The 25863-nt window shown below is 38.1% G+C and overlaps 1 protein-coding gene across 1 annotated transcript in view; it reads right to left on the bottom strand.

Annotated features, from left to right (window-relative positions):
• The window catches only part of CNTNAP2 (contactin associated protein 2), a 2262889-nt gene that overhangs the window by 841884 nt on the left and 1395142 nt on the right, over positions 1 to 25863 (bottom strand). Inside the window, exon 12 of the mRNA XM_015447321.4 lies at positions 14698 to 14817. Within this exon, the coding sequence (XP_015302807.3) occupies positions 14698 to 14817 (120 nt within the window). The remainder of the gene's footprint in view (positions 1 to 14697; positions 14818 to 25863) is intronic.

Genomic DNA, 25863 nt, shown 5'->3' with positions numbered 1-25863 from the left:
GTTAGCATAAATTTAATTGTTAGTTGCATTATGGAAGTTGAGTTTTTATTGATGGAAGAAATTACTCATGTTCATGTAAGTTGCTTAGCTAAAACATTTTAGTATCTCTTCACTCTTGCATCAAGAAGATGAAAGAATCTAGTGGACTCTTTACCTTTCACTTTTCATAATGCTGACTGAGGCCTGATTCCTAAATAGATCTTTTTCATTCATTAGAGAATTCTAGTTACCGGATCCCAGTATAAGGCAAACTCAATCTTGCTTCTAGAACATTTTCATATTTACTGTAAAAACAGCCATGCAAGGACAAGTTGGAGCGCCTAAAAGGATAGAGCACTTAGAGTTTTTCACGTTTATAGGACAGATAGTGTGAATGATTTTTTGGCATACTGCTAATAAACGCATATCTTCTAATTATAAGTGAGGCACACTCTTACCTATCTCAAACTTGTTTTCTAATTTAGCACTGAGATTGGTGGTGGCTACTTAGCTCTACTGAAAAAGTCACAGCAGCGAGGTCTATTCACAGCAGTAGTAGTGCCGACACTCTGCTGGTTTCAGTAGTAAACAAGATAGACATGGTCCTTCCTCAGTCTAGAATCCAGTTAACCAGAAATCATAGATAGAAGAAAAAAATTTTCAAATAATAATAATAGTAATTTATATTGTTATAAGAACTGAGGGTTTCTTTGACTGTTTCAACCTATTAGAAAGCGAAAGTGACACATTTATGCCACTAAATGATACAGGAGGTCATCCAAATCTATATTATTTGTGTAAACAGCGTGTGTAAATTATGTTACAGAAATGTTAACGTCTGTTTATGTTTCAGTTTCCATATCTCAAAATTGGGACCCTAATACTTCTCCGGGTTATTGTGAAGAATAAATGAAACACAATAGATGAAAAATTTACCTCGGATACAGCAGAGGATTAATAATAAACACTTGCGTTTTAGACGCTCCTTAACCAACAAGGAACATTTATTAATTTACATTAAATTTGGAGATTTTCATACATTTTAAAATACGTGTTTTGAATCATGTATTTGAACTATTTGGTTTAATGACATTAAATTACAGAATTAAAATAAAGAAGGTGCACCTTGGTTAGGATGGTGACTAAACACTAGCACAACTGACATTTAACTTTTATGTCTTCTAAATCCCCTAAAACTAGGGAATTCACACACAGATACACACACACACACACACACACACACACACACACACACACACACAGATATATACCCCTAAAGCTAGGGAATAGACACACACACACACACATACACACATAGATATATACCCCTAAAGCTAGGGAATGAATACACACACACACACACACACACAGATATATACCCCTAAAGCTAGGGAATACACACACGTACTCACACACACACACACACACCCCTAAAGCTAGGGAATACACACACATACTCACACACACACATATCCCCCTAAAGCTAGGGAATACAAACACACACACACACACACAAACATACATAGATATATATACCTAAAGTTGGGGAATACACACACACATATATACACCCCTAAAGCTAGGGAATATACACACACACTCACACACATATACCCCTAAAGCTAGGGAATACACACATACACACACACACATACATACACACACATATATATATGCATACCCCTAAAGCTAGGGAATACACACACACACACACACGCACATACACACATACATATTTCCCACAAAGATCAGGAGAATATGAATCAATACTAGCAACATAATTTTGGAGGATGGAAAGCAAATGAATACATGCTCATTGACTTAGTAAATCTAAGAATGCTGAATCATAACTTGACAGTCTGGAAAGATGAGAACCAACCCAACTTTCGACCACGAATCCATAAAAAATTCAGTAATTAATAAAGTAAGGAGAACTGGATTAAGGCTGTTCGACAGACAGTAAATCCCCAGGTCTCCTAGACCTTGTGGCTGATTGACTACTCCTCTCTGACTCTGGTAGATAACTGGAGGTTTATTTTCTAAAAGAATCCCTGCGTTGAGAAGAACCGAATATAACAAAGAACGTGGAAACTACACAGCAAATGGAGATTGTCTACGCTTATACCAGATACTGAACGTTCATGCTCTTGGACCTCTTTCCCCAAATGGTTCCAAGATTGTTGGTAACCAGATCAGAAACCTCCAGGAAAGAAATTTTAAAACGTATCCTTAGAGAATCTGACTAATAAAAAGAAAATGAAAAAAAAAAAAGTTGACAACAGGTGAGAGAGTCCAAAAATGGGAACACTCAGCTTCCTGTGCCATGAGGTGATCAAATAATTTATCATCCAAATGAGGACACTAATGAGAATAAAAGGAAGAGCTATTCACAAGGACATCAGGGCAATGGGAGTAAAATGGGACTGTACTGGGCAAGCCAGGACATAATTTTTACTCTAACCCAAAATAAAGCTCCAAGTCAACAAGACCCTCCCACCCCTAATAATAAACTCACAGCTAATAATAATCATGAATATGAGGAAAGCTGTGAAGGTCAGAAAAATGAACAGAATCTAGAAACTTAGAGAAAACTAAGAAAGAAGGGAAAAAAAGATGTTTTATTATCCTTGGGATACAAAAAAGGTATTGCATTCATAAAGCAATAACAGAACACCATTGAAAAGGAAATTTTCAAGAGGAAAAAAGAACTCAGATTTAAAACCACAATGGAAAGCATTCTAGAAAGAGACAGTAGCTAAATCATAAGAGACAGAATCACAAACAGACAAATAAAAAGAAATTTAAGAACATTAGTTGCCAATGTTAAAGTGAACACCCAGCAAATACATGAAAAGTGACCTATTCCAAGTCACATTGTTTTGAAATTTCAGAATATTTGGGACAAAAAGAAGATTCTTCTAACTTTCAGAGAAGAAGTAGGCTGTACTAAAGGATCAAGAAGCTACCAGGGGATGTGCTATATCCACATTAGAGAGTAAAATTAAAATGAAGAAGACATTATATAAAAATCATGAATTCCAATATGGGGGGATGAAGACATTCTTGGATAAATAAACACAGACATGGTGAAGACGAAGTCCATGATGATGGTATACCCCAGGTATAGACAGCAAACACCTCATGTTAGAGCAAAGTGAAATGTCAGCAAGATGCTCAATATTATTTTATAGTCTTTTAAAACCTGAGAGCAAAAAGATATCAGATTCTACAACGTACTGACAAACTTCCCGCTCTGTCCTCCATGTCCTGCTGCCTGGAGCAGCGAAGGCATTCATTTCACCTCTCAAAATTATGCTGCCTTGTCCTAGCCCTGAAACCTAGAGCTACACCAAGTGAGCTTAGAAACAGAAGGACAACTACGGGTCCAGTGAAGATAGAACACCATGGATGCACATAAAAGCAAAACATGAATAATAATAGTAACGATGATAAAGTGAATGATATAGAAAGTTCTTGCCTAGTCTCACGTTTTAACGCTGATTTTGTTCAGAAATCTGAGTAAAAACCGAACATGAGATTAATAATTATGTGAAGAGTTTAATTCCAATGACGCTGTCTGTATCTAAATGCAGCAAACAGATTTTTTGACAACTTCATCGACAGGGATATTTTTTTCCAAAGTTTTATTTTCATTATTCATTAACGAAACAAATCCTTTTATGCAACAGTCATTTATGTGGGGCACTGATAAGTTTTAGGGCCTCTAGTTTAAGTCAGTTCCAGGAAATAAAACTTTAAGTATTTTCCAGTTAAGGCAACATATAATATTGGTTCAGTTTACTATTTAACTTTCTTGGTTGTGGTGATTAGACAAAGACACAAGATAAAAAGAGAGATTAGCTGCTATATGAGATTTTCTTTCTAAAATTTTCAGGGACATTCTGATATGAAACTTGACATCCTCAGAAGAAATAAAAGGTGATCCACAAATTGGAAAAACCTAAAGTTTAGAGAAACAGAAACACAGTTATTGGCTTTATGTTTAGCTGGAAGAGAGAAATTCCTAAAAAAAAGTATGAGATTATTCCTGTGGTTTTTGATTTTTGATTGCAAAGCAATGAGTTGATCTTAATTGAATTTCCCAACGTGTGTGTGTGTGTGTGTGTGTGTGTGTGTTTCCCATCCTGTTTGAATAGTTGATTATTGTAGACTAGGCAAGAGTTTCAGATTCCCAGTGCCAGAGGAAATCAAACAACAGTCCCTAGCCATACACATTGTTAGGTCTTTCTCGGATTTTGAGCAGAGAAATTGCATAACAAAGGCAGTGCTTTTAAAAGCACAAAATCAGGCAGTGTCTATAAGATACTGTTTCGTCAGATTAGATTAAAATATTTGAAGGAAGAGCATTTGCATATAGAGTACGATTTTGGAGGCCTCAGAAGGGCTGAGTGACCTGTTGTGTATCTAAAGCCACTTTATCTTGATTTCACCTGGGGTCTCGTACCCCCTTTCTGGGTCCTCTCCCGTGGCGTAGGCCTCACTGGATCTCATGGTTGTCCTCTCCTTTTTTTTTTTTTAATTTAAAGTCTGAAAACCATTTGAGAACCTTTATAGTATTAACCTATCACTATGACTGACACACAATGAAGACAAAATTGCAAAGAAAGCCTGGCAGGTAGAAGCTGTCTATGGAATGAGGCTGAATCCAGAAGGGAGTCTTCGGGAGTGGGTAATCAGTTACAGAGAAGAGTTCTTTACAGGCTGTGTTTGATCAGTGAGTTGGTTCCGAGATTTTCAATTGAAGCTGTATGAGCAGAATTGAATTCAAAGATTTACACTGATTGTGAAGAACTGAAATAGCTGCATGCGTGAAGCAGGAGTTGCTGAGTGATTACAAAGGTTTATAACAAAGACAGCCTGTGAGAGGTCGACAAAGAGGAGAAGGTATGTCTGAAAGAAGACATAAAGGCTAGCTATTCTCCGAGTGGGTTAACCATAGAGGAGGTAAACTAGGTTAGGAGACAGAAAGAGGAGAGAAAATGGCTTTGATGAGAAAAAAATAAAAATGAGTAGAGGGAAAAAATGGAGGAAGCCAGTGCACACATCAGAGAAATGGTTATGATATATAGGAAAATGAAGGGGTTACAAGCTTGGTAGTGCCCAATTTATGAATGTTAATAAGCCCTAATATAGAATAGGAGAGCTCTGAGCTCTGTGTGTCCCCATTTCTACATGATTTCCTCTCAGAAAGGGGAAGAATGAGACACTACAATCATGTTGTTACAGATGATATCCAGTACAATTCCATTCAATCCTGTTGCATATTCAAAGAAGATTTTGTTAGATTCACTTTAAGACTTTACATTGAAAAATTAACTTGATGTTGGGGATAGAGTTTAAGTTATTCTGAAAGCTGGGCTCAAACCTTAAGGGATGATAAACCTGGGTATACAGGAAATATACAAATTATGTAAAATTCTTAGAAAATTATATTAGAGAAAATACTTACAGTTGAATTAAGAACTAAAAATGTTACTAATTACCTATAATGGTTTATATATTGATTTCATTTAAAAGGTGTCCTCTGATTAAAAACCCCAAGGCATTAGTTAGATAATTAAGAAGTAAATTGTTTATAACAAAAATGCTGTCCAAACCACAGCTAATGAATCAGAGCTGTGTAAGAAGGTTTTAATGATAATGAAGAGATCTGAATAAAAAATGCTCATTTTGGCAATTATATTGCAAATCATACTACAGAATGTAAAATGAGGAGTGCTGTTCCTACATATGTGTGAACTTGTGTGCACATACACATATACACGGTAACTACAAACTAGCTCTGAACACACAAGCCTGGCTAAAAAGTCAAGCTTCATTATTTACTATGCGTGTGGCCCAGTACTTAATTTCTGTGAGCTCTAGTTTTATCATCAAAAAATGGGAGAACAATAGTATTACCCACCTAGTGAGGTTGTCATGAGTTATTGGACGAGTTAATGCATGTGATATTTTAAAAATGTGCCTGGCATTTAGTTTGCCCTCAATTATATATGCAGGTACCTGTATAACATATAAAATCTTTATCACACAGTGCCTAATGTGTTAGTAATTGTCATTTCTGGTTGACAAGCAATTTTTATTTTTGCTTATCTTTATTGTCAAAGTTTTTACCAAACAGTATGTTACAACTATAAGACTATTAACAGTAAAGCCTAAGATCTTATAATCTAAATGTGGCACTGCTCTTATTCAAAAGGTAGAAATAAAGGTTGTTGGAATTATGACTAATTTACAGAGGCACATAAGTAAACATGCTGAACAGAATTCTGAAATGGTCTTCAAGATTCCAGCCACCTGGTGGGTCCACTAGGGCATAATGACCTCTCTGAGACTGGGGGTGGGGCCAGGAAATATGATGGGGTGTCACTAATAGGATTGGGCTTCTTTATATGGAAAAGATAAAGAGATTTTGCAGGTGTAATTGAGGGTTGCAATCTGGTGAGTTTGAGTTAATCAAATGGGTAATTATCCTGAGTGAGGACCAAGTCAGGTAAGTGCTGGAAAGCGAGTCAGAGAGCTCCTCCTGGACAGGCACAGCCCCACGACAGGGACCTGGGAGCAGCCTCTGGGAGCTGACAGCAATCTGGGGCCAACAGCCCGTAAGAATATGAGACGTCAGTCTTTAAACCACAAGGAAATGAATCTATCCACACTTGAATAAACTTCCAAGAAGATCCCAAGTCTCCGGTAAAATCCAAGCCCTGGCTGACACCTTGGTCTCGGAATGGTGAGACCCAGGTAACCTGTGCCTTGACACACAGAAACTGTGGATACTGAATTTGTATTACTGTAAACTGCTGAGGAAAAGAGTACAGTCATGTGTCATTTAACAACAGGCATAGGTTCTGAGAAATGTGTCATTAGGTGATCTGGTCATTGTGTGAACATGATAGTGTGTACTTACACAAATCTCAGTGGTATAACCCACCACACACCTAGGATGTATGGTCAAGCCTATTGCGCTTAGGCTACAAACCTGTACAACATGTTACTGTACTGAATACTGTGGACAATTGTAACAGAACGGTGTCTGTGTATGTAAACCTATCTACACATAGAAAAGGTACAGTAAACATACACCATTATAATCTTTTTTTCCTTGCCTCTTTATATATCCTCAGTTTACCAGACTTCCTTGTACCATAAATAGTTCTTTTTTTTTTTTTGAGACGGAGTCTCGCCCTGTCGCCCAGGCTGGAGTGCAGTGGCGCGATCTCGGCTCACTGCAAGCTCCGCCTCCCGGGTTCACGCCATTCTCCTGCCTCAACCTCCCGAGTAGCTGGGACTACAGGCTCCCGCCACCTCGCCCTGCTAATTTTTTGTATTTTTTTTAGTAGAGACGGGGTTTCACTGTGTTAGCTAGGATGGTCTCCATCTCCAGACCTCGTGATCCGCCCGCCTCGGCCTCCCAAAGTGCTGGGATTACAGGCATGAGCCACCGAGCCTGGCCTGTAATCTTATAGGACCACCATTCTAGATGCAGTCTATTGTTGACTGAAATGTTCTGCGGTGCATGACTGTACTATAGGATAGAAACTGTTTCGCTTTGTGGACATGGGGAGGTGGAAGTGGGTGGGTTTATGATACTTTCCACTGGAGCCCAAGTCCACCACCTCAGTGACCCATTTTCTCCTGCCCACACTGTACTTGTAAAACTTGTGAGAAGCATAATACTAAATACAATACTAATACCGAGGGCAAGGGCTTAGAAACTTCAGTTACAAGCTCTCTCTATATATTAGATTAAAAAGACATGAACAGCTTTTACTATTATAGAAGATAATAGAATTTGATCAGTTAAATCCTGGAGCTTTATAAAGCACAAATTATGTAAACAAGCTTAATGGCTTTTTGATAAAACTATAAAACCAGGGCTAGGAAGAATGGAAGAGGAGTACTTTATTTGGACTTTAAACTTCACGCACTAGAGCACAGATGCTTACTTAAATTAAGAAAAAAATGAATGCAAAGAGAATTACAGAGAAAATGAATTTGAGGATAGAGGATGAAGAAAAAAATACTATCTTAGGTTTAAGGGTAGATAGTAAAGTTCCAAGGATAATGGCTGGATCTAGCATTATTTACTATTGTTACTATTAATCATCTAGAAGAAAGAACTAAACGAAGCTTTAAATACAAAGGTAAGGGTTTCTAGAGAGAGGATGCTGGTAACACCTGAAGAAAATGGAAATGAAAAGCTGAAGTGTTAGAAAAAAATATACAATTAAAAGAGGTTGATACTGAAAATATAAGATAGTTTATATTCACAAAGTTTTAACACCAAATTTTCAGAGGGAGCATAAAAATGGAGAAGGAAGGCAAGGCTAACAATGACCACATTTTGTCATGTGCCCTAAGATCTAAAAAAAGAAACCAGGCTTTGGCTTTCACAGGATGATATTTTTCTACAAAGGATTCAGTGAAAAATCTTCTCTCCTCAATGTCATCAACTGTGCAGCACTCGAAATGCTCTATAATTTAGGACACCCCCTAATTTCCAAATTTCTGAGAGATGTAGCTCTGAGCTGCAGACAGTCAGAAGAATTACATAGTAGAACTACTGCCTTATGATAAAAAATGAAGAGAGTCAATTTATGTCAAACTTAGCCAAGAAATTGTAAATTCAAGCTTGTTTGAGATAAGAGGTTTCTGTCTAAATTATTTGACTGCAAGCAGTGATTTTTTTCATGTTTCATGGTAACAATATAAATATTTTCCTTTTTTTTTTTTTTGAATGAAAGGCAGTGTAGAAGTTAACTGATTCCAATTCCTGCACTTTATTTACAAGAAAACCGAGACAAGGTTTTTTTATTTTATATTTATTTATTTATTTTTTGAGATGGAGTCTTGCTCTGTTGCCCAGGCTGCAGTGCAATGGTGCAATCTTGGCTCACTGCAACCTCTGCCCCCAGGTTCAAGTGACTCTCCTGTCGCAGCCCCCCGTATAGCTGGGACTACAGGTGCGTGCCACCACGGTCAGCTAATTTTTATATTTTTAGAAGAGATGGGGTTTTGTCATGTTGGTCAGGCTGGTCTCGAACTCTTGACTTCAGGTGATCCACCCACCTTGGCCTCCCAAAGTGCTGAGATTACAGGCATGAGTCATCGTGCCCAGCCACATTTTTTTTTTTTTTTTTAATGTGTTCAAGGTCTTACGGTGACTTTGTGTAGCATCTGCCTATAGGACAACTTTACCTCGTTGAATTACAGGGACCCAAAGCAACATAGAATCTTACCCTTTTCCTAGTTTTCCTCTGCTTCTCTGTGTTCCATGTCATGGGGTTATCATTTTCAACTTTCTCTATCTCATAAGGAACAGTCTGGCCAACTCATCTTCTTAAATACCCATCAAATCAATCCCTTCTTACTTTAAGTCTCCATTTTCAACTCCTGCATTACTACAGGGGCTTTTGGACCTGTTTCCCTGTCTTATCTCTGGGTCTCCTTTGGAAAATATTTTTCACAGCTGCCAAAGTGATGTTTTTAATATACAATGCCTGATTAAATTACTCTTTTGCTTGAAAACATCCATCGCTTGCTCTCACCTCAGAACAAAGTTTCAACTGCTCTGCATCCTACACAAAGCGTTTTAGAAGTTGACCTATTTTTCCTTCTCATATGATTTCCCAGCCTCATAACACCCACTTGTTCTTCAAGACTCAGCTCATGAGTCAGCTGCTTTGTGGAAGATTTTGCTGGTGTCCTATGCAGTGTTTGAAATGCTCTGTCATTTACAACATCCCTTAATTGCCTAGGATGTAGCTCAATCCATGGTTCTCCTATACTGTCTGTGTAGCATCCTTAGAAGGTTCATCATTCCTGGCCATACCACGTTCTCTGCATTCTAGTGGCTGTTATTTGCCATATGTCTGTGGCACCACCACATCCATTGTATATGTGTGCAAGGATGCCAAGTTGCTTTTCATTCTCCAAGTCTTTTTGTCATTCTCTAGGATCTAAGCAGTCATTTTAACCTCCATACAGTTGATCTATTTGCCCCGCAAATCCTCTCCATGAGAACTTTTTCTCTACTTACCCTCAATTATGTATATTTTTCCAAATACTTATTAAATATTTTAACACTAAAACCCTAATCTCTCTCTATTGAATTATTGAGTAACATGGTTTGCCTCTGTGTCCCTGTCCAAATCTCATCTTGAATTGCAATCCCCACAATCCCCATGTGTCGAGGGAAGGATCTGGTGAGAGGTGATTGGATTATGGGGACAGTTTCCTCTGAGCACTTCTCATGATAGTGAGTGAGTTCTCACGAGATCTCATGGTTTTTAAGTGTTTGACAATTCTGCCTTCACATGCTCTCTCCTGCCGCCGTGTGAAGAAGGGTATCTGCTTCCCCTTCTGCCATGATTGTAAATTTCCTGACATTTCCCCAGTCATGAGCAACTGTGAGTCAAATTAAACCTCTTTCCTTTATAAATTACTCAATCTCAGAGAAGTTCTTCATAGCAGTGTGAGAACAGACTCAGGGAAGTTCTTTATAGCAGCATGAGAATGGACTAATTCCTCATCCTGCCCCCCGCCTTGCCCTTCCTTTCCCCTCCCCCTCCCACTACCCCTCCTCCCCCTCCTCTTCCTCCTCCTCCTTCTCCTCCTCCTCTCCCTCCCCCTCCTCCTCATCCTCCTCCTTCTTCCTGACAGGGTTTCTGGCACTCAGGCTGGAATTCCGTGGTGTGATGATGGCTCATTGCAGCCTTGACTCAAGTGATCCTCCCACCTCAGCCTCCTAAGTAGCTGGGACCACAGGTTTGCACCACCATGCCCAGCTAGTTTTTGTTTTTGCTTTTTTTTTTTTTTTTTTTTTTGTAGAGATAGGGTCTTGCCATGTTGCCAGGGCTGGTCTTGAACTCCTGGGCTCAAGTGATCCACCCACCTTAGCCTCCCAAAGTGCTGGGATTACAGGCGTGAGCCACCGTGTCCTGCCTATTGAGTTTCTAAGAGCTCATTCCTGGGATGTTGTTTCTCTGTTACATCAACCCCCAAATGATATTATCAATTCTCATATATTAATATGCTATTAATTGGCACATTTATATCTATAACCCAATCAGGCTTTGGGGGCTTATCCACCTGCAAAATTTGCATCTCAGTTTAGATGGCACATGGCACTTCACATTTAATTAGGTCAAAAGTAAGTTCTTGAGCTTCCTTTAAAACTGTTTTAGCCTTAATTGTCCACTTCTCCTAAATGGCACTATAATTCATCCAGTTACTCAGTCCATATGTTGAGAAGTTAGTATTGATAACTGTCTCTCTTTAAACATTCTCATCCAAACTTTTACCAATCCTGTCAATTCTACCTTCAAAACAGATCTCAAAATGTATCAGTTTCTCATCACTGTAAACCATCACTACCCTAGTTCAAGGCAGCATCATCTCTTCATTGGACTTTCACAATAACAGCGTCAGAGCTGGTCCCAATGTTTTCATGTTGTCTCTTATAGTAGCCCAAGTGGTAGATGTATGAATGCAATCAAGATCTTATTATCTTGCTTAAAATCTTTCCATAGACGACCACCCACTGCAATTGAAAAATAAATTTTAAAAAAAGTGCAACTTTTTCTTGCCCTACATTCCTTACGGCTGGTCTGCTCTGGCCTGCCCCCACCCGCCTTTCCCCTGCTTTATTTTGAGCCCCTCTCTTAGGCTCACTATGTTCTAGCCACTGGGATTTCAGTTCTTTGGAATGAGCCAATCTCTCTTGTGCCCTGGGGGATTGATTTATAGGGCTAATTTCTCTCTTCACCTTTTTGAGTGCTTGCCTCCTTTTATACTTCAGGTTTAGGGGAGCACTTATAATTTTTCATGACATTGAGTTGTATACCAAGACTTTATAGACTACCTCATGCTGTCACTCCCTCCTCTTCTTTAACATGTATCCCTTGGAAATGGAATAGCCCAAGCCAAGCGTTGTGGCATCATGCTCCCCTAATGATGTTAAATCCACATTCCTTCCAGGAAAAGGAAGGGTTGGTCAGTGGCAAAGAACTGAAAGGTGCCTGTTGGCCTGCAAGGGAAGATTCTTCAAGGGTCCTTGAACACACTGATGTTCGTAACTATCTTGAATGAATAGAAGAAAAATATTCTAATTGCAAAAAGTTGTACTCTGCTCCTTACAGCTCAGATGGCATCTGAAGTGCTGAGTTAAATTGCAGTCATGCTGTTTAAGGGAGACATTGATGAAGATAAGACATATGTTTCTGAGCAAAGGATTCAATGCACAGGAGAAGCTCTCCTGAGAGTAGACTAGTCCTGTGTGTTGTGTGTGTCCTTGATATGAGAACTGTGTATATTACAGTTTTGTTTCTTTTTCTAATTTTCCTTTGAGATGAATTTAAGAAAATAACTAAAATAAATTCTTAATTGTCCAGTCCAACTGAGGATACCCTGATGTTCCTTGAGTTTAAGAACAGACTTTAATTGTATTATATATTTTCATATATTAGGAGAAACCAGAATCAAGATTCTTATATATTAAGTCAAGTCATCATAGGTTACTATTTTAGAGCTAATAAGATAAAAATGAAGGTATACAAAAAAGAATTCGAGTGCATTGACAAGTCCAGCTGTCAGTGAACTCTTAGATTAATCTCTCTGGTAAGTGTGTTCCTTCTCTGAGGCATGATTAAAGTTCTTTTTCAAAATAGAAAAGAAATTAAACTGAGAGATAGCATCTTCCAAATTTCTAGAGGAAATTTAGAAATATAGGGAAATTTAGAAATTTAGGGAAAATCAGAATTTAGGGAAAATTAGAAATTTAGGGAAATTTAGAAATTTAGACTGGGGTACAGTGTTTGCTCATGACTCACTGCAGCCTCGAACCTCCGGTGCTCAAGGGATCCTTCCACCTGAACCTCCCAAGGAGCTGGGACTTTTTCTAAATAGAGGTGTGGTCTCACTATGTTGCCCAGACTGGACAGCTCCCATTTTATTGTCTTCTCCATATGTCTTCCGTGCTACACTGATGTCCTCACCATTTTCCCTTCCATTCTGTACCATGCCTGGCTTCCTGATACTGCTGAGAGTTCCCCGCTGGTATCTGCTTGCCTAGAGTGCCATTCCTGGTTTTCGGTTATAGTTGCACAATCTGATTTCCACTTCAGACATAATGAATCAGAGTCTGCAGGGATGGTGCCAAAAAGTTTGTATAGAAAACAAAACCAAAAACAAAATAAAACTCTATAAATGGTTCTGAACTACAGCCAGAAGTAAGATCCATGGGCTGCAAATAATTCAATTTGAATCTTGCCTGAATAATATGGGCAAGATATATTTATTTATTTATTTATTTATTTTTTATTTATTGAGATGGAGTCTTGCTCTGTCACCAGGCTGGAGTGCAGTGGCATGATCTCGGCTCACTACCACCTCTGCCTCCAGGGATCAAGTGATTCTCCTGCCTCAGTCTCCCGAGTAGCTGGGACTACATGTGTGTGCCACCAAGCCCAGCTAATTTTTGGATTTTTAGTAGAGACAGGTTTCATCATGTTGGCCAGAATGATCTCGATCTCTTGACCTCGTGATCTGCCTACCTCAGCCTCCCAAGGTGCTGGGATTACAGGCGTGAGCCACCACACCCGGCCTAATATGAGCAAGTTATTTAACTCCCAAAGCCTTTAAATTTCTTCATCCAGTAACTTTTATTGAAGGTTTACCATGTATTAGACAATAAGTTAAGAACCATATGCAGATTGTCTTATTGGATTCATATGATAATGCTATGAGGTGGGTATTCTCATTAATTCATTTACAGATAAAGATTCTGAGGCTTATTGAATTTAGCAAAGTTACTAAAGTGCCCAATATTACACATGTGGTGACTAATGAAGCCAGGATGTAAACTCAAGTGTCTGTCTGTCTAAAGGATTTGTCACGGTACTTGACAGATGGTAAACAGTCACACTCACTAATTACCATCAGTAGCATCTTATTTTCATTACCCTTATCATCTTATACCCAGTAGTTCACATCAAATGCTGGTCTTTTGCTGGAGCCAGTAAACAATGCATACCTCACACCTTCCTGGGGATTTTTGAAGTGTAAGATGTTGCCAAGTGTCTGATGGAAAATCTGTTCTTATCTTAGAGATCTGCACATTTTACACATTGTTGTGGGAGTTGACAAGAACCCATACTCTCATTTCACATGGTAGTGGAGAAAAGCTAGGTCCTCTTCCCAAGAAGACAAGCCAAAATATATTTCATAAAAGCTTCAGGTAATTTTTGCTATTATCAGAATGGGATTTCAGTACTTAGAAAGATTTCCTCTATAATTATGGAGAATCGAGGAAGGTCTGGCATGATCTAAAAGCTTCCTCTAGAATGCACGGTGAGGATATTGGAGCAGTGATACTAAATTTCCCTAGTCTAGGTTACTAATTCTTTCTTTGGGCTTAACCTTGCAATTTCACTTTCTGGTTTTTCCCCCTACATGCTGATTAAAAAAAATGATTTTTAATTGTTCACATCAAAGGAAAACTTTTTGAAAAGCACAGTGTCAAAATGTTTTATTGCATTAATAATACATTTCGTCATCTTATCTAAGAAATCCAGCAATATTTTGCTGATTAGAGGCTGTCATAAAAACACAGCACCAAAGAAACAAACCACTGGTGGAACTGCTTATTCACAACATATAGAAAAGCATCGTCATAAAACATAAATATGACACAGTTACCTGTCATGTTGCAGTAAACTTTCAGAGGCCCCAGAGGTCCACTGCCATCAGGATCTATCCAGTAGTAATTTGACGTCTGGCCTAGGTGTTTGTATGCTTCACAGGAAGGCTCGTAGATAGCTAGAACAAACAAAATATCCTACATGAGCACAGCGCAGAACAAATGGCTCCCCAGATAAATGCCGCAGTGGCACAGGCAATGCTAGCAAACCACTAGTTAGGAGTAGTTCTTCCTGGAATGAGCATTCTTTGCCTCTAAATTTAAATTCATAATTTGTTTCTTTCTCTATAAGTATTCCTGACCTAACAAAGACATCAGGCTCCCGGTATGACTGTGTGCTGGGGAAAATACTAAAACAATCAATCATGAAACAAGTGTAATGTTTATTTTACTGGGGCTCATGATCATTGAAAACAATATTTAATTTATACTTATTTATAGATATTATCCCCTTACTATAAAAAATTTATATTGGCTGCTTTGTTGGTTATCAACTCAGAGGCCAGAAACAATTATCCGTCATTGTCTCTGCCTCTCTCTTGCGCACATAGACATGTACGCTCACACACACACTTACTTTTTGCATAGTTAGTACAGATTGCCCATAAATAGTATGTAATTTTGAATCTTACTTTGTCTCAAAAAAAAAGGCGAGAGATTTCATTGATTCATTTTATTTGTTCCAGGTGCTTTAATTACATCAAATCGAGTTTGTGTAGAAAGCTGACATTCAGGTAATTAAATTATGTTTTTTTATTCATTACTTCCCTTTTTATTTCAGTGCTCATGACAAATTTTCTTTTTCTCACTGAGACCGCACCTGTTTTCAGAAGCAAAAAACGGACATTTACATATCGCCTTTGTAGTTAGAACATCTAAAATGCTACTGAGAAAACGTTTTATAAACAGCTCCCCCCCAGGAATTAATGAAGAATTGAAAGTTCTCTTCACAAAACTAAGAGATGTTTTTGGTAAAAACATGTCTACCTGATACAAAAGCAGGGAAGTCTTGGGTAAGTTTCACTTGAATTACACTCTTAGGGGTTGCTGTGTGTTAAATTACAAAATAGTACAAAATAAATTACAAGACATTGTAAAGCTTATATTGCACTAATTACAAATAATTGCATGGTCCTAGAATTAGAGAGCTTTCACTGAGGAGGGTCTCAAGGTCATTGCCATCTCCCTGGATTTCTAGCCTGGCTGTGCACAAACCTCAGTAGTTACTCTAACAGGAATAATTCGGCTCTGGAAAAACTTGTTTCTCCAGTCAAATTCACTAGAGCCTGGTTGAGATCAGAAAGTCAGTTTCATGGGTGGTCTGATTCTGGGACTTCCCTTTTTTAACCTTCCTCTACACCAAGTTCTCTGCGTCTCCTTTGGCTTTCCATGGCTTCCTCTCTCCAAGGATGTTAGACCTTCAACTCTATGTCATTTCAACAACAGCATACTAGATTCAAGCTTTCTAAAATTCTTTGATCTGTTCATTTCTTCTTCCATGCCTCCCTCCCTCGTTTCCTCTTTTGCACATAGTTATTGAGGAGCTATGGTGCATTGAGCAGTGCGTTAGGCATTGCAGATACAGCTTGAACAACACGGATAGAAGACCTTCGGAACAGTGTTTGTTCACTAACTATTTTGGTATTGCTCATTCGTAAACTGCTCTTAGAAGAGGATGGGGCTAGAAAGCTAAGCAAAGCCCAGACATCTTTTGTCCCAGTGTAATTATGAATATGCCCACTTTCCAATGTCCCAAGGGCCTCATTCAGATGATAAACTACATGGCTGCTCTAATTCAGAATGTCATAGCAAGTAAAACAGTACAATAAAAAGCAGAGGAAAAGTATTTTTAAACTGTTAGCAAAAAGATGGCATAAGTCAATATAGGTTTTGTATCAACTTAAACAGAATGAAAATTCTGTGTAGCAAAGCAACAGGTTTTAGGGAAGTAATTCAAAAGGTAGAAAGAATATTTAGGCTGTTTCAACTCTAGGCTGCCAGTTGAAAGATTACCAGTACTTAAACTAAAGCAATATGACAAAGAAGAGAATAAATAGAACTGATGAACTGATTCAAATGTTTCAAAGGTTTTTTGTTTTTTTGTGTGTGTTTTTTTGGTTTTTTTTTGAGACACTTTCGTTCTTGTCACCCAGGCTGGAGTTCAATGGCGCGATCTTGGCTAACCACAGCCTCTGCCTTTCAGATTCAAGCGATTCTCCTGCCTCAGCCTCCCGAGTAGCTGGGATTACAGGCATCGGCCACCATGCCCAGCTAATTTTGTATTTTTAGTAGAGACGGGGTTTCTCCATGTTGGTCAGGCTGGTCTCGAATTCCTGACCTCAGGTGAGCCGCGCCTCGACCTCCCAAAGTGCTGGGATTATAGGCGTGGGCCACTGTGTCCAGCCTCAATTATTATTATTATTATTTTTTAAGATCTGCAAGACATAGAAACCAACTGGATGTAGGTGGTTAGGAATAAAGAGGCGTTAAGAGTAACCTAAACTCACAATCTTTGCAAAAAACTGTTTTATTAATTTTTTATACCTCTCTCCAGATTATCAAAATTGTTATGTACAGCTCAAGAGAAACCAGGATGTCAGGTTCAAATTCTAGTTTTCCTTTTAATCCCTTTGGCCAATCTGCCATTGAAACCATTCCCCTTCTTTTCCATTATAATATTTAGTAATTAATCATTGTCTTTTCCTTCTGCCAAAACTTCTTATCATTTTCCTTCATCTAGTATCTTCTTTCCAACAGTCACTTATTAACTGGCTGTTCTACCCAAATATGTCTTAATTTCTCACTAAAGTGTGCTTTTAACCAATGTTGGTCTAGTTATGAAACATCACTTTTATGTTAAATAATGTGTAATGTTTCTTCAATATCTATAAATTATATCGCAGATCTTCATCTACATGTACAAGAACTTTCGTTATCCTAACAGGTCTTTCTCGGCTTCAACTGCTTGCCAGCTTGAACATTGTGGTCTGGTCAGGCAAATTCGCCACGGGAGCTTGCTTACCTCACACTCACCCTTTCTGGGGTGGCCTTTGTCTACAATATACTCCAGCTGCTCTCTCAATCTACAAAAGTTCTCAGTCAGAGTTAACAATTAGGCTGGGCAAGGTGGTCACGCCTGTAATCCCAACACTTTGGGAGACTTAGGTGGGACGATTGCTTGAAGCCAAGAGTTTGAGACCAGCCTGGGCAACATTGTGAGACCCCATCTCTAGATATATTTTTAAAAAATATTAGGCCTGGCGTGGTGGTTCATGCCTGTAATCCCAGCACTTTTGGGAGGCCAACGCAGGCTGAAGGTCAAGAGATCGAGAGCATTCTGGCCAACATGGTGAAACCTGGTTTCTTCTAAAAATACAAAAATTAGTCAGGCATGGTGGCAGGCGCCTGTAGTCTCAGCTACTTAGGAGGCTGAGGCAGGAGAATCGCTTGAATCCGGGAGGCAGAGGATGCAGTGAGACAAGATCGTGCCACTGCACTCCAGCCTGGGTGACAGAGTAAGACTCCATCTCAAAAAAAGAGAGAGAGAGAGGAAAGAAGGAAGGAAGGAAGGAAGGAAGGAAGGAAGGAAGGAAGGATCTATTTTTCTTCAAAGTGTAACAGTTATTGGGCTTGCCTTTAGCCTGCAATAGGCCTAAGCTGCTTTGCCTCATCAATACATACGGAAAACCAAACACTTCAGTCCAAAGTTTCGCATGTATGAAACACCTGGAGAGCTTGTTAAAACAGAAATTCCTGGATTTCGCCCCAAAGACTTGGACTCAGTAGAGAATTTGTAGTTATAACAAGCTCCCAAATGATGCTGGCACCACTGTCCTCAGACTGCATTTGGAGAAAAATAGATTTCATCCTGAAAAAAGGTAAATTCAAGGTAGACTAATTTTTATTTATATTTAAATATCCAGCAAAAGTAGGTTACTGAAAGAAAATACAGTAAAATTGTATGTATGATAAGGTTAGAATGCCAACTCACTTCACTGGAAATATGATAAAATGGAATGGGATGCAAAACAATGTCAAAAGAAATATATAAATACACAGAAAAATATTTATAAATACATCAAAATAGTAAGAGTTATTTTTTCAGCAGTAATATTGTGGGTGATTTAAAACTTTTTATAGATTTTTTAATGTTTTAATTTCCCACATCACTTTATAATGTGCATATGTTATTTTGTCTTTAAAATACATTTAAAAATATGTATCTAGAATTTTGACACTGGAGTAAAATGACAAGAATAGCTGTGACACAGCAAAATCACATTAGTTTTATCGTCTGAATAAAGAATTAATAAATTTTAGTTCATTTCTCCTTTCTGTCATTTACTGCCTGGATACTCTCCCTAACATGGTTTTTTCAACTGTAAAATTGAGGTATTAAGTTGGTGCAAAAGTAATTGCGGCTTTGCCATGAAAAGTAATGGCAAAAACTGCAAATACTTTCTTACCAACCTAATAGTAATACCTTCTTCACCAAGTTATTGTGCAGATTAAATAAAATCAGATACTTCAAAAACTAGAAGTTATTGAGTATATTTAATTTTTTATGCAGATAATGAGCTAATGACAGTATTTACCCTGCACGCCTCAGCCAGTTAGCTTTGCACCCAGTGGAATCCTAGCTGGGTTGCACAATTTTTGCACATTAAGCCCTAGGAGATGACAGAACACAAGAGCTAAGGCAGCAGCCACTGAAGAAAGAGAAGGGTCTGAGTCATCGTCGATCATTGAGTTTTGCCAGTAGCCTGCTGAAGAATAGAAAGGTAATTGGGTTGATGGCAAAATAAATAGACTCATCAAGCCTATTGATTTATTGGTAAAGTAATTTTTCTCTGTTGCAACTCCAAGTCCCAAGTAAAAGTTCTCATGCTATATATTCATAAGTAAATCTCAGCTATTTAGAAATATTACTACCGAACATAAATATCAGATTGAATTTCATAGCATGCAAAAATTCAGACAGTGACAAGTCCTAAATATCTTTTTTTTATTTTTTTCTTTTAAGATGGAGTCTGGCTCTGTTGCCCAGGCTGGAGTACAGTGGTGCAATCTTGGCTCACTGCAAACTCTGCCTCCCGGGTTCCAGTGATTCTCCTGTCTCAGCTTCCCAAGTAGCTGGGATTACAGGTGCCTGCCAACATGTCTGGTTAATTTTTGTATTTTCAGTAGAAATGGGGTTTTACCACGTTGGCCAAGCTGGTCTCAAACTCCTGACCTCCGTCTGCCTTGGCCTCCCAAAGTGCTGGGATTACAGGTGTGAGCCACTGTGCCCGGCCCCTAAATATCTTTTTCATTTTCATTAAACAATGAATGTTGTCTGCATATTACCTATCAAGGAAAATGATGAGTACTATTGTATGAGTTTCTTCTTGCTGCTATAACGAATGACAGACACTTAGTGACTTAAAATAACACCAATTTATCTTACCTTTCTACAGATGATGATACTGTTCATAATAATGATGCAGTTCTGGTTAGAAGTTTGAAATGGGGTTCACTGGGCTAAATTCCAAGTGTTGGTAGCACTGTGTTTCTCCTGAAAATTCTAGCAGGGAATCTATATTCTTGCCTTTCCAGGTTGTAGAGGCCACACACATTCCTGGGCTCATCATCCCTGTCCCCATCTTCAAAGCTAGGAATTAAGTGGAATTTTCCTCTTGCTACATCACACCAACTCTCTGCTTTCATAGTCTCTTTCTCTGACTATTTTAAGGAGCCCTGTCATTACACAAAGCCACCCAGATAATCCAGGATAATCTCCTCAAATCAAGGCTCTTAACAAGTACAAAGTCCCTTTGCCATATAAAGTTACATATTCACTGGTTCCATGAATTAGGACATGAACCTCTGGTGGGGAGCATTATTTTTATCACAACTATATAAAAACTATATAAAATAATATGATTTTATATAAATAGTGTATGGAAATAATATCACAACTATATAAAAATAATGGCTCTATTTAAAGAATAACTTTTATTAAGCAACTAATGTGCTTCCAGTGTTGTGGATGAACACAAGGTATATTAAGCAGAATAATAAAGGAAGATGGAAGAATGAAGTCAAATTTTCATACTGACATTAAAGGTCCACAGAGCCTTGAAGGTTATGTCTACCTGTAGAACATGAAACACCATGGCCCAAGCAGAGGGTGTGAGAGCGAAATTCTGTTAAAGCCTCTGTTCTCTGCTTACATGCAGATGTGGCCGCAGGCCTATACAGGATTGCCAAAACGCTGGCAGAGAGAGAAAAGCAATACCTGATGTAAATGACAAGTTGATGGGTGCTGACGAGTTGATGGGTGCAGCACACCAACATGGCACAAGTATACATATGTAACAAACCTGCACGTCATGCACATGTACCCTAGAACTTAAAGTATAATAATAATAAATAAATAAATAAATAAATAAATAAAAATAAAAATAAGTAATAGGCATGAATTGCTGGCAAATAAAGCATCAATTAAAGAATGGATAGGGTAGGGGGAGAAACACGAAGGAGGTCCTATTCCCTAGGAGAAGAGGTACAGTTCCATGATGCTGATGAACTGAGGAAGGGTCTTTCCATCCCCCTCTACTCCTGGTGCTTTGAGAGAAACAAACTTGAAATATACATCCTTCCTGTTGTGACCTTGAAAGAATGAGGATCACTAGAAGTGGGCAAGTATTAACCCATGTGAGAAACTTACTCACAAGTTAAAGCTGAGCACATACATAAAGGTTATCTTTGGAACATCATAAGCAGTCTTCCTGATTGTACAGAAGAGGGAAAATATTCACTTTTAATGATTTGATATGAAACTGGGAAAAAGCATGAAATAATTTTAAATCTAATTTTGATAACAAATGCTGTAATATAACATTTTTCTTATCAATCAATCGCTTAAGAATGTCCTCACCTTTCTGCTCTTTTATATTGGAGGCGATCACAAGCTTACTACATACTCGTACATACTTGCTGTAGGGACCAGGTTGTAAGATGCTTAAAAGAGGTACTGGTTTTTCTGGGAATTTCTACCCTTGAATGAATAAAGAAACCTTTTCATGTAAAATGTAGGCATAGCAGCAATATAGTTTATATGGAGCTTATCTGGGTTGGTATTGTTCAGTGTAGGATGGTCTCTGGGGCCCTCCTCATTCTGTTCCTTTTTTAACCATGAAACCATCTTCTGATCCTAATCTGGCTTTCAGAAATAAGTTTCTATATTGGAAAGAGGTATTTCTCATTAGAAACCATGAAACTGACTTTATTATTTTTTTTTAATCTCAACCAGACTCTAGTGAATTTGGTTGGAGGAATGTGTTTGCCCAGAACCTAATTATTCCTGTTAAAGTAACCACGAGGTTTGTGCACAGCCAAGTTGGAAATCCAGAGAGGCGGCAATGACCTTGAGACCCTCCTCAGTGAAAGCTCTCTAATTCTAGGACCATGCAATTATTTTTAATTAGTACAATATAAGCTTCACAATACCTAAGTCCTCATTAACACTTGACTATTAACCTCATATGTTCTCTGTCTGTTTGGATTTTTTTTTTTAGAGCTTGAATGAACGCCCTGAGTAAACTACATTATTTCCCTTAGGGACCACTGTCTCATTATCAGCACACAGCAAATGAAGATGGTAGAGAGAGTGTGGACTTAAAAACAGATATTCTGTATGCTAAGATTGTGTCATGATCTTTCCCTGCATATAATTTCTGTATGAGATGTTATTCATTACAGCCCCCAATGGGTTTGTTCACCTGTCCAAGTCTCAAGGGGAGGGAGCAAATTAGGATTTTTTTAAAAAGACAAAGTTTCAATTTCTCGTTGAAATTACAACAGCTTGTAGTTCTTTTACTTGATAAGTCCTCCAAAAAGTTTCTGAAAGCCAGAGTATATCTACATTTATTATTTTATTTCTATTCTCTCCCTTCCCCATACCCAGCCCATTTTTGTCTTTTATTTGATCCTTCCCAAATCCCTCTATAACGTACATTGGCTCCAAGGCACTGTTTCAAAGAAAAAAAAAATCCATACTATTGCAGTGCCAGTCACTAAACCAGAACTCTTGGTCTCTACATCTCTGTGACTGCCATATTTCTTGGTGACTTCAATGTCCATTCTTGGGATTCTATGACCTGCACTCCACAGAATATCAAATTTCCCTGTATTTTATGACTAAACCTAAACAACTCTACTTGTATTTTATTCAGGGTTACTATTAGGTTATAGAGAACTCTAAGAAGGAGAGAAAGCCTACAAAATCCAACAGGCATGCTAGAAGCTCAGCTTCCTCAATTTAATGAGTCTGCACGAAGAGGCTTAGCATCCAGTTCATCTTGCTCAGATGCTATAGAGGTTGCTTATGTTGCTCCATCTCCTTAGTCTCCATTTCCATCTCTAACCTTCTCCCTCTCATTTCCTTTTCTTTCTTTCTTTCTATTTTTTTTTTTTTTTTTTTTTTTGAGATGGAGTTTTGCTTATCGCCTAGGCTGGAGTGCAATGACACAATCTTGGCTCACTGAAACCTCCGCCTCCCGGGTTCAAGCGATCCTCCTGCCTCAGTAGCTGGGATTACAGGCATGCGGCACCATGCTTGGCTAATTTTTGTATTTTTAGTAGAGACAGGGTTTCACCATGTTGGCCAGGCTGGTCTCTTACTCCTGAACCTTGGCCTCCCAAAGTGCTGGGATTACAGGTACAAGCCACCACACCCAGCCCCTTTCTTATTGCTAATTAATTATTTTATGAACACCCACTAATGTGGTAGTAGTATCTAACACTATGCCCTGCCCTAGGAAGAAAAAAGTAAAAAAGTCATAAACTCTAGCTCTGGGGAATTTGCTATGTAATATATGAGGCAGGCATGTTAACTAAGAAAATACTATATATAATTTGTTAAATGTTATAAAAGAGTATAAAACAAAGTACTCCGAGACCTTAGAAAAATAAATTGGAGAAGCTGATTTAGGACAGCTCGGAAAGACTTTATTTGTGAGTGGTTTTATGCTGAGTCTTATAGGATGAATAGGAGGTTGCAAGAAAGACAAGAGAAGGACTTTTCCTTACAGTTGCTCCCCAGAACCATGTGATTCCACACTTGTCCTCAGATCATTTAATGGTTTTCAAGATTTACCTCCTCTCTTTTTCCCACTGGCTACATCTTCTCTATTCATCTGCAGTGGTCTCCTCAATCTTAGATTCAAGGGCAGGTAGACACGTGCTACATGCTAGTCCTGTTTCCCAGTCTAATCTAGAGAAACTCCTGCTTCTTAACCACTTACACCTTAGCCCCTCAAGTCAGAATGTTATCACTGCTGTCTCACCCTCAAGAATGTCATTGATACCTACCCTGGGCTTTCACTACGTTCTCATTCTCTAGGACTTTAGTAGGCATTGTCATTGATGGCTGACTCCTCATGGAAACATTCTTCTCTTCATTTCTGTGCCCTTACACTTGTGTTTCTTTTTGCCTCTTGACTGTCCTATCCTCTGTCTTGCACTGTCATTTTTCTTCTCCTGGCCTGGAGAGAGAGTTATTCACTGTCACTGCCATCTGCTCAGAGCAATTATTTAATAGTTAACTTGACCAAGAGTGCTCACCTAGAAAAAGGCAGAGCCAGGATTTGAACACAGGAATTCTGACTACAGGGTCCCTACACTTGTTTAAACATTGTGTTGAATTGTTTCTACTGATACCATGGAGAAAGAAGGCAAATCTCATTCTTATCATTGAAGGATAGTGTGGAGAAAAGTGAGGGATGTGATTCACTAAGGAAATGACTCTTGGAAGTAAATTTTTCTTATTTATATCTGTATGTGTGTATGTGTGTGTGTGTGTTGAGGAAAGAAAAATGGAGTAAAGAAATTCAAATTCTCCATTTGTTTTTAGCTAAACAAATCACAGTTAAATGAAAAATCAGACTTTTAAATTAAAAAGCGTTAATTCTAAATGCAAACTTTAGTCATTTTAAGTAAAGTCGTTCTATGATTTAAATAATAAAAAGATAGCTATGTTTTTATACTAATTTACAGCTTTTATACTAAATTACAGTTTTACTGTAATTTATCTAATTCAGTGAATGAGGCAATAGGACTGATTTTTAATTGTTAAATAAAGCCTTTTAAATTTAATGAAAAAATAAACCATTAAAAAATGTGAGCTTCAAAATTTGAAAATGAAATAAGCTGTTTCCCATAACAGAAAGAATTGTGTTTAAACTCGTATATAACTCAAATAAAAAACAAACAAAATACATCGCCCAAAATTGAAGGCCATAGAAAGACACAGTGGGAAAACTTTTAGATCAAGAGTCAGAACTCCTTTTTGTGCCTTGGTTCTGTAACTTACAGTCTGTATGACTTGGATTATTTGCCACTTAAATTTTCTGAGTATAAATTTTCTCATAAAAATGAGGAATTTGATGGGATATTCAAGTTTTACTTTGGCCAAGCACTCTAAGATCTTAATAGTTTATGGTGCATATATCAAAAGGCCATAATAATCTGAATGTCTTTGCTAAGCCTTTATAATTTCTTGTCCATTATTTAAGTATCAGTGTAGTAATGAAGACATTATTGGTGATTTCAGAGCTCTTCTGTCAGACTTAAAAGAAGATTTAAATATAGCTAATCCCATTAGGAAATAGAGAACACTCATCGATGAGTACAAGTTGAGAGTCTTCTTTCAAACTGAAACAGCAACAAAATATTAGCATCCTTGAGAGTCTATTGTTAAAACAGAAACAGCAACAAGATATTAGCATCCGATCTAGGTTTAGGATAAGGAACTTCCCGGGCAGTGGCTTTCTCCAACTTCTTTTGAGATATGAGGATTATATAAATGTAGGCTTGTTTTATAATAGGACAGGTTTCAGAAATATCAGACTATTGCTATGATTACTAAATGTGACTTACATTGCTTGAGATTCTGTTAAAGTCCTCTCAGATTCAAATAATGAAATTGCTAGTCTTCAAAGTAAGCCCCTTCAGTAGAGATTAAGGAGTCAATAACTTCAGCATTCCTTACACAATCAAGAACCAGAGAAGTAATAATATTTTCAAATATTCCAGAATCTTAAAGTATCTGCCACTAATCTAGGCACATAGAAACTGCTGCATTAAACTACTCGCACTGTAATGAAAGTTTTTGTGATCTTTAT

This window comes from Macaca fascicularis, chromosome 3 (assembly GCF_037993035.2).
Source record: "Macaca fascicularis isolate 582-1 chromosome 3, T2T-MFA8v1.1".
Taxonomy (NCBI): Eukaryota; Metazoa; Chordata; class Mammalia; order Primates; family Cercopithecidae; genus Macaca; species Macaca fascicularis.
Note: the sequence above shows the minus strand (reverse complement) of the source record. Positions and strands in the feature narration are given on the sequence as shown.